This window comes from Lactuca virosa, chromosome 3 (genome assembly GCF_052849685.1).
Source record: "Lactuca virosa cultivar CGN04683 chromosome 3, Lactuca_virosa_CGN04683_v6, whole genome shotgun sequence".
In the NCBI taxonomy this organism is placed as follows: domain Eukaryota; kingdom Viridiplantae; phylum Streptophyta; class Magnoliopsida; order Asterales; family Asteraceae; genus Lactuca; species Lactuca virosa.
In genome coordinates, this window is record NC_136428.1 from 13,103,992 (window position 1) to 13,114,261 (window position 10,270).

At 36.2% G+C, this 10,270-nt stretch overlaps 1 protein-coding gene across 1 annotated transcript; it reads left to right on the forward strand.

The window, feature by feature from the left end:
- Window positions 1-4,769: 4,769 nt before the first annotated feature.
- LOC145165234 (putative DEAD-box ATP-dependent RNA helicase 48) lies at window positions 4,770-8,245 on the forward strand. Its single transcript, XM_079083938.1, has 9 exons — window positions 4,770-5,814; window positions 5,945-6,051; window positions 6,122-6,177; window positions 6,270-6,494; window positions 6,582-6,788; window positions 6,877-7,056; window positions 7,129-7,344; window positions 7,463-7,645; window positions 7,727-8,245. The coding sequence occupies exons 1-9, from the start codon at window positions 4,832-4,834 to the stop codon at window positions 7,955-7,957; spliced, it is 2,388 nt and encodes a 795-aa protein (XP_078940064.1). The 5' UTR covers window positions 4,770-4,831; the 3' UTR covers window positions 7,958-8,245.
- Window positions 8,246-10,270: the final 2,025 nt, after the last annotated feature.

Below are 10,270 nucleotides of genomic sequence, written 5' to 3' on the forward strand. Positions count from 1 at the left end.
TATATCTATGTTTTAGAGTAATATTAGGATTAACATTTATTCTCCTATATAAAGGGGTGTTCGATGATATTTTCTGGTCATCTCTTTTCCCGCTTTATTCAAAATCGTTAGCCATTGTAACCTTTTCAATTAAAGAGATTAATAGATAGTGTTCTTCAAGTGAGTTTTCCCGATTTTAGGTTTTCCACTATAAATCTAGTGTTCAATTCCGTTATCGTTTATGTTTTGTTTATAACAAAAATATCCCTAGGCTTGAACATTTTCTTGTTTTCAAGGAAAACAACAATTGAGACAAACGAAGAATATGAAAATAAGTAAGAAAAAATAAAGAATCCCCAAAGTAGATAACAACACAACATGTTTAATCGAATGCTAACTTACACCTCATGTATATGACAAATGTCCCACCATATTGAAACAAAAGATTGCACAAAGGAACGAAAAATCATTTAAAACATGTTAGGAAGAAATGTATAGAAATACACGCTATTTCAGTTAACATGTAGCCGAATGTTGCAATAAAAAATGGTGGGCTCGCAATTTTCATCCAATCAGCAGTGTTTTAATGGGGCTAGTGTATATGCTTAATGATCGATCTATAGGGTTCAATTATACCATAATTTTGCCAAAGTTTTCAATCTTGATCACAATAGCATACAAAACATCAACGATAAGGGTTTTAGTTGGTTATAACATAGGCTTGGGCAAAGATAAGGTTATTTAAAATAGGGTAATGATGATATTCCAAATCAAAGTATTTAGATACAAAATTACAACTCATAAAGCAAGTACAATTAAAATATACTAGCCAATTGATAGAGTTAATTTTACGTAAACCACAAAAGTTAAAGACACAATCAATTGCATCTTTCAATGGTCTGATGAAGATGATAACGAAGATGATTTTATTTTTCAATTTTCAAACTTATATAAACAACTTTTTAGAAATAGAGAGTAAGATTATGTTTAGTGTAAAATCTTTGGAAAGTTATTAGTTATTTATAGTAGCTGAAAAAGAAAAAAATCACTTTATTTTAACGAAAAAAAAAAAAGACAAAACTTCAAAAATGGTCCTTGTGGTTTCCTAAAATATCAAGTTTAGTCCCTAAGTTCAAAAAACCTCACAGATGGTCCATGTGGTTTCAAAACTTTTAATGTTTAGTCCTTCCGCCTAACTCCTTCAGCTTTCTACCGTTAAGTGAGGGGTATTTTCGTCATTTCAATATCCGGGGACCATTTATGAGGTTTTCTCTTATTATCTTAATTTTTTTATTAAAAAAAAAGAAAAAATGAAAGAAATTTGATCTCTCTCTCACTCTCACTCACTCACTCTCTCTCTCTCTCTCTCTCTCTCTCCCCATTGCTTTGAGACTTGTACAGTACGTATTCTTATAACTTCATCTTCCCCAAAAAGCCAAACCAACTTTGACCTTGAATAATCATCGTATCCATCAGATTGGGCAAGGAACAGACGAACGAAAGGCAGATCGATGGGAGGTCCGGTGCGGCTGGGAAATCACGAGGAGGGAAAAGGGTGTCCGTCGAGACCGATAACCCCTTGTTGGTTTACGTCTCTTCTTCATTGATCGGGAAAGGGAAGAAGGAGCACGAATGGAAGCAGTCAAAATGGTGGTCTGATGGTTAAATAGATCGCAAGAAGGGAGTCGATCTCAGGCAAACTCCCCTTGGCTCTTCTCTCGTCGTCGGCGATCACAAATCGAGGGGAATGGGAAACACTGGATCGAATGGAGAAAGAAGAATGGAAGCAGAGGTGGTTCGGTGGGGGGTTTGGACAATCGCCAAAATGAATGAAGAAAACGAAGGAAACTTCTGATGTTGGGTGACTGTTACAGCAAGGGGGTTGCTCCGGTGGCCTCCTTGGTCGTTCCTTCTCTGTTCCATTGGAAAAACACGAGGGAGGAAGGGAGGGAAACAACGAAGTAGAAGCGGAGGGAAGCAGCGATCCTCAGGGGTGTTTGGTTGTTTCCGATCAACAGGAGGAGGGGTGGAGGAGGGTTGTCCCCATTTCGTCTTCTGGCTGCTCCGATCACTAAAACGGAGAACCCGTTTCTTGATTTTGTGAATGATTTCATTGGGGTTGCTAATCGATTTCATGTCTGTTACTCAGGCTCAATTTCTTGGTGAACTTTTAGGGAGGAAGAGAAGGATGGGATGGGGATCGGAGTGTTTACCAGAGGAACCGGTGGTAGAATTTGGTGGTGACAAACGGTGAGGAATGATGCGATGGTGAGGGCAACGAAGAATGATTTGATTCACGAGAGAGAGAGAGAGAGAGAGAGAGAGAGAGAGAAAGAGAGAGAAAGAGAGAGATGGTGTTTAATATTAAATAATTATATTTATTTTTCTTTTTTTTTTTAAATTAAGGCAAAACTTCATAAATGGTCCCTGTGGTTGTGAAATGACAGAAATGCCCTTCACTTAACGGCTAAATGTTAACGGAGTTAGTGAAAAGGATCATTTGTTAAAAGTTTTGAAACCACAGGGACCATCTGTGAGGTTTTTTGAACTTAGGGACTAAACTTGATATTTTCGGAAACCACAGGGACCATTTTTGAAGTTTTGTCAAAAAAAAAAGAAACTATGGTGTTTGTGTGCAATGTGGCAGTCTCATCTCAGTAGAATCATTGTTGTATTAGACCTCACTCACACCAGATATAATGTTTATAGTATGTTTTGTAAAACTAACCGGTAGTTGGTAACCAGAAACTGTAACTTTTAGTTATATAAAAGTTTTTGATAAATATAAGACAAAACTGATAAAATGGTCCTTGTGGTATGCATTTTTTTTGGGTTTTAGTCCAAACCACGACTTTTTTGGATTGGTGGTCCTTTTGAGTTAGTTTGTATGTGGAAAAGGTCCCTCCCCAAATTAAAAAGACTAAAATACCCTTAATATATTTATTTTTCATTTTTCTTCTTTTTTTAACTGTTTTATAATTAATAAATAAATACAAAAAATGACTTTCTCTCTCTCTCTCTCTCTCTCTAGATCATTGTTCCAATTTGTCTCTCATTTGGAACGACCACCATCAATTGGAATCATCTCTCGTTCTTTATCCTAATCTAACAAAAATACACACTATAGACTTGAACTTGTCCCTCATTCTTTCTGATAGATCTTATGATGATTTAGAGGCTTGATGTTTGAAGGGTACACATCTCAGTTCATCCTTCTACCAGATCGGAATCACCATCTCCGTCGAGACCAAGCATCCACCTTTGACGGAGCCTCCACCAGTAACAGCTAAGTTTCGCTCCTCTCCACCATTTCTTCTTCTTTTGCCTAATCCGACACTTTGATCTCATCCATTTGACCAGGGGCATCGGGGACCAGATAACGATGATGAAGAATTAGATGCAAATTAGTGGTGGGTATGGCGGTGCATAGATTCGGAGATGTAACCATGTGGAACAAATGAATTATCCATCAGTTAGATGCGATTCCATCGAGGATTAATCTGTTAATGGCGCTAGGAAGAAGAACCAATCAAAACATGTTGCAGATTCTTGATTTTTGTGTGCTCATCGATGGAGGCTTGGGTCATTGCTTCTTATTCCCTGGTGAAGGAAGAATATTATATCGGAATCCACAAAACTCAAACACAATGCATCGAATTTCAAACCCAAACTCACCTCTGTTCCTATTCTCCGGTTACAAATCCAGACCTACGTCAGGGCTTCTGTCCATGTTGTTCATCATCAGTAATACACACAATTAGGGCTCCATCTTCACTCAAGAACATATTAGAGTTTTTATTACCACCAAGTTGTCGCGGCTCTAAACCCATTTTCTCAACATCACCCGACCACCACCATCAAAGAATTAGGGTTCTTAAGAAGAAAGGGGCGAGGAACAACATAAATCGAAGTAGATCTCCATACACAATCGAAGTTTTGAGATTTAAGTTAAATACACACACGAAACAGAAAAAACACACACTCGAATAAGACGAAAATGTTGTAAACCCAGTTGAAGAAATATGAACTTGTGTGAGTTTTATCTCTAATTTGCAGGTCTAGTTTAAGAGTGTGGTGGTAAACGATGGGAATGATGATGTGAAGGGGGTGTTGGGTGTCGATGAACTGTAACAAATATGAGGTTGCAGGTGGTGTGTCGATGGTGAAAAGAAGACGGAGCCGTGGGAAGAAAATGATACTCAGGTGGGTTTTTTTGGTGAGAGAGAGAGAGAGAGAGAGATAGATAGATAGAGAGAGAGAGAGAGAAAGAGAGAGGTCCATATTTTTTATTAATAAAACTTTAGATTAAATAGAAAAAAACATAAAAAATATATCAGAAGGGTATTTTAGTCTTTTCAGTTTACCGAATGATCAAAATCACAAGCAAACTATCTCAAAAAGACCACCAATCCAAAAAAATCATAGTTTGTACTAAAACCCCAAAAAAATGCATACCACATGGACATTTTTGCAATTTTGTCTAAATATAATTGTTAGCTTTTAAGCATGTACAATTAGTTAAAAACTAAAAACTAAAAACTTAGCTAAAAACTAAAAACTTATGCTAAAAACTTATGCTACCAAATAAAACATTTTTTTTCTAATTTTTTATTAAAAACTAAAAACTAAATAAACAAACCGACACCCCCACCAACGACATACATACACACCGCAACTTCCTCAAAAACATGAAGTACTGTAAATAACCAAGATCAAAACAGAAAGGACTGATAATGTACATTTTATAAATGATCAACCTGCAAAACCCTGGAAAAAAACCTTTTCTCTTGTTCTTTGATTTCAACCGTTTAAACCCTCAAAACCCTACACAAATACCTCTTTACCATAAAAAATGTACTCATCAATTATATTCTTAAAACGTTCTAGGATATTCCAGTACAATGCTCTTCACAGTCTCACCTTCCTCCGCCACATGGGTGGCGGCCCACGGACGTTCCCTGGCGGCCTGAACAAATGGCAATGGAAGCGCCTCCACGAAAAGCAGGCCAGGGAGAAGGAAAAACGGCTTCTGGATCAAGAGAAACAGCTCTACCAGGCGAGGGTTCGATCCGAGATCCGCTCCAAAATCGCCACCCCAGATTCATCAAAACATGAACAAAACACGAATCCATCCAACTATAAACCATTATCCCCTAAAGAACATATTAAAGCTCTAGCGGATCGTTTCATGAAAGAGGGCGCGGAAGATTTGTGGAACGAAGCTGATGGCCCAATTCATTCTCCTTCTCCTCAAGAAATAGCCAGAATTGAATCAACTCATAATCCAATTAATTTGCGAAGAGTGGTATCTGATCAAAGTCGGGTAGCGAGCAATAAAGTAAGTGAAGTTTCTTCGGGTTTTAGTAATAATCAGTTGAAACCCAGGCATTATTCGTCGTTCCTTAATTTAGGTAGCCAATATGGTTTGCTGAAAGCTAGGCATTATTCAGTTAGGACTTCTAGGTTTACCTATAGGAAAAATGATAGCTCCTCAAGCGAAGATGATGATAAGGACGAAGATGAAGCTTTTTTAATGACGAAGAGGAAGGGTGTGGATTTAAGAGGATCACGATTGAGTTTAATTGGCTCATCAGATGCCGAGGGGAGTGGTGATGATGATGAAGGGAAGGGAAATGGGAAGAAGATGAAGATGAGCAGTGCTGCATTGGGAAAATATGATATAAAGAAGACAAAAAGGATACCATTGAAATTCTTGGAAGAGGAGGATGATTTGTCTCTACATGTACAGGCTATTAGGAATGAGTTCAATAAGAGGCGTATGGCTGAAAAAGACATTGGAGTGGGTGATGACGACTCCATCCTTAGTCCAAAGAGGTTTGCATTTTGGTTTTCTTGATGTAATGGAATTGCTAAAGCTGATAATGTTGTAATTTTGGTAAATATAATGGTTATAAGGTTCTTAGGCTTTATGTTGACAATAGCTTTGGGGTTGTTCTTTTTTCAGGTTTGATGAGTGCAATGTATCTCCATTGACAATAAAAGCTCTTACTTTAGCAGGCTATGTGCAAATGACGAAAGTCCAAGATGCTGCAATATCTGCTTGCCTCGAGGGTATGATTTCTGTTTGTGTAATGTTTTGCTCATTAACTTGTTATGTCTCAATCTAATTTCTTCCTAATAGGGAAAGATGCTTTGGTCAAAGCTAAAACTGGAACAGGGAAAAGTGCTGCTTTTCTGGTATGCTAAAATCCGATTTCTTGCTTACATTCATCTTGTTACTTTCTCGTGCTTTTTATTTTTGGTTTTGCAATATTGTTAAACACAAACAGCTCCCCGCAATTGAAACAGTTTTAAAGGCTTCAGCTAGCAATGAGAGAAAACGGGTCCCACCAATATGTGTTCTTATTGTTTGTCCCACAAGAGAACTAGCAAGCCAGATAGCTGCAGAAGCCAATGTGTTACTCAAATATCATGAAGGAATCGGTGTTCAAACTCTTGTTGGAGGCACTCGATTCAAAGTTGATCAGAAACGTCTAGAAACAGAACCATGCCACGTATGCAACTCTTTTTGCTTATCATTTACTGATTTTATTTTTTCAAATTATTCACTTGCATAAACATTTTTTTTTTCTAATGCACAGATTATTATCGCAACCCCTGGTAGATTGTTGGATCACATTGAGAACAAGTCTGGATTCTCTGCACGTTTGATGGGATTGAAAATGCTTATACTTGATGAAGCAGACCATTTATTAGACCTTGGATTCCGGAAGGACATGGAGAAAATTGTTGATTGTTTACCTCGTCAAAGACAATCTTTACTCTTTTCTTCAACACTTCCAAAAGAGGTTTTTCCATTTCCTTCCAAGTTTATACTTTATAATAAAAATGGGATTTTTTTTTTTAAAAAAAAAAAGAAATTTTACTTTCTTTCAGGTTCGAAGGGTATCTCAGCTTGTTTTGAAAAGGGATCATGAGTATATTAATACAGTTGGGTTAGGTCCAGAAACACATGATAAGGTTAATCAATCTTACATGATTGCACCCCATGAACAACATTTTCAAATAGTTCACCATCTATTGAAACAACATATTGCTCAAACCCCAAATTATAAGGTACAATCCATTTAATTGTAGTAGTTGTTGAAGTTAGAATGAGATATTTATTATTATTATTTAATTTCCCAGGTTATTGTATTCTGTACGACAGCAATGATGACATCACTGATGTTTTCCCTTTTTCGTGAGATGAAATTGAATGTCAGAGAGATTCATTCAAGGAAACCACAACTTTACAGAAGCCGTGTTTCTGAAGAATTCAAGGAAGCAAAACAGCTGATTCTTATCACATCTGACGTGTCGGCTCGTGGAATGAATTATCCTGATGTCAGTTTGGTAATTCAGGTAGGTATCAAGTGACTCCTCATAAAATATATAAAAAAAAGTATCAACGTACTTTACTTATATGATGAGACATCAATTTAAATTTTATATTTTCTTTTTTTGTTTTTACTTTTTATAGGTGGGTGTACCTGTTGACCGCGAACAGTATATAAATCGTCTTGGAAGGACAGGGCGTGAAGGAAAAGGCGGGGAAGGAATCTTGTTGATTGCACCATGGGAACAATATTTTCTTGATGAAGTTAAAGATCTCCCACTTCTTGAATCCTCTTCACCACATTTAGATCCGGATATGAAAGTCAAGGTTTGTTGACTTGATAATACAGAAAGTCATGGAAAAGAGGCTTTCCTTTCCTAACTTGTTACATATATATTTGTTTTGTAGATTGAGAAGGCAATGGAGAAAGTTGACCCAAGTGTGAAAGAGGCAGCATATCATGCATGGCTTGGGTACTATAACTCAGTTAGGGAAACAGGTAGAGATAAAACGACACTTGTTGAGTTAGGAAAGGGGTTTTCCAACTCGATTGGGTTACAGAAAGTGCCTGCTCTTTTTAGAAAAACAGCACTGAAAATGGGGCTTAAAGATATTCCAGGTATTCGAGTCCGAAAGTAGTCTCCTTCCTGTGCTTATTTACCTTAAACCCTAAACCCTAAACCTGTAGAGTGATTGGTAATGTGGTGATATGCTATTAGAGTCTTTATTTTAGGGCAGATCTTTTCTGAGAGCTAGAAATGGTTAGATATATTATACTTAAATGTAAGGCTGTTACATATGTAGGGTTAATTTGTTTTTCCGAGAGCTAGAAATGATATGGTTTATGTGACAGTGAGAGTAAGGAGACAGGTTGTATTTGGTGCAAAACCGGGTTCAAACTTAAAATAGCATTGGTTGGTTGTGATTTGTTTTTTTTTTTTTTTTTGTTTTCTAGGTTCAGTTGTTTTGCTATCGTTATGTTTTGGGGTTTCATTAACCATATGCTGATATAATTTAATCAAAATAATTGATTTACTAAAAGAAGATGATGTAAATAGATTATCATTATTTTGTAGTAAATTACAAATTTGGTCCTTGTGGTTTGCTCCAATATGTATTTTTGGTCCTACTTTTGAAATTTTAATATAGTTTTTTTCTTCGGATTTTGGGTTCCACTATGAATCGGGTATCTTTTTGCTTTACGTTTTGATCAGTGCAACGTATCCAAGCGTTTAAGGTCAATACAAGCCTGGGGTTTTAGCCGATAGTGTTCATCTTTACTTTTTTTTTTTGGTTGATTGCGTTCTTCATCATTCTTTAATCCGAATGGATCGTTTATGCTATTACGAATCACTTACACGTCCTCCTTTAAAGAAAAGCTTTAATCGGTTCTTCTAAACCCTAAATTAGAAGCCCCATGCAAGTTATTCATTGAGCCCAAAATAAAACCTGGCATTTTGATTTTTTTTCCTAATTCCATATTTCACAGCCACTATCGATTGATCTTTTGGGCCCATTATTACACCATTATCATATTTTTTAAGCCACATTATATGACGATGAGCATAGGCGGGTATCCGTTTCATTTCGCCATAACCAAAACTGGAACCGGAACCGGCGGTTCCTGTGAAATTAGATCTAGATGGTTCTTAAATTTTTATAACCAGTCTCGGAACCGATGATTCCAGTTTTGGGACCGGGTAACCCGGTTATGTCATTTTTTTTAGTTTTGTTAATACAAAATAATTCTTAATCATTGAAAAAAAGTAAATACCATAACTAGTTCATTACGATACACGTTACAAACGACACAAAGATAATCGTTTTAAAAGATAATCCAAATTGCTAAATATAAGTCATAAACCAAAGTTATGTTGTTATCATCAACCTGGTAATGTTATTTAACATCAGTTCTTTTTAAAAGATATTACTATCATGTATGCTTAAATTGTTTTACAGTCATGCTTTCACATTCAAATCATACCATTTGTTATTGAAAAAAAAAATTACAAATATGACTTATTAACATGTTACCTCCAAGATCCAATTAGATAGTCTCAACAAATGTTTTAGTCATCAACGTTGTTACAACCAATTCATTTAAGTATTAAGTATTTTAAATTTTAAAATCTCGGAACCGGTTTCGGCGGTTATTTGGCAGGTAACGTTTCTTAAAAAATGGAAACCGGAACCGGAACCGATCCTTAGCGGTTCCTACTTTTAGGAACCGAAACCTGAACTAGTGAGCTGAGTTTCGGTTCCAGAACCGATGGTTCCGAGGCGGTTTCGATTCCAAAAGCGGGGACACCTGCTATCCGTACTCAGCCCTAACATTATAGCCAGCATTTTTGATATTATTAATCATTTTCTTTTGAAGCCTTAAACTGCTTCCTTAGTTATTTCTTTATTATACATCACACCATGTTAATTATATATTATTCCATGGCTATAATAAAATACCTTATTTTATTTCTAGATCGTGTCACTTGATTTTCACTTTGGCAAGTAAAGATATGAGGCATTTTGATTCAAGTGGATTACAACGATGCATTATATTTTTTTGGAGGAAAAGCTCAAGCTATTTGGATTTATGATGAGATAAAGAAGGATCAAAAAGCCTTGACACAAATCCGGTTACATCTCCACAATAATATTCTCCAAGAAGTAGTCAATGAAAGAATCACGACTGTTGTTTGGTTAAAGTTTGAGTCAATACACATGTCGAAAGATCTCACGAGAAAGATACATTTAAGCCAAAAACTTTTCCTACATAAACTTTAAGAAGGAGGAGATGTTAATAACAACATCTATGATTTTAAAGAGATTATGGCTGATTTGGTGACTTTGTGAAGTAAAAATGATCATAACTTGAGAACCTAAGAAGGAGTTTAGGTTTAAATACCTTACCATTTTAAAATGATTTTGAGGATGAAATATTTTTAGGGGGGGGAG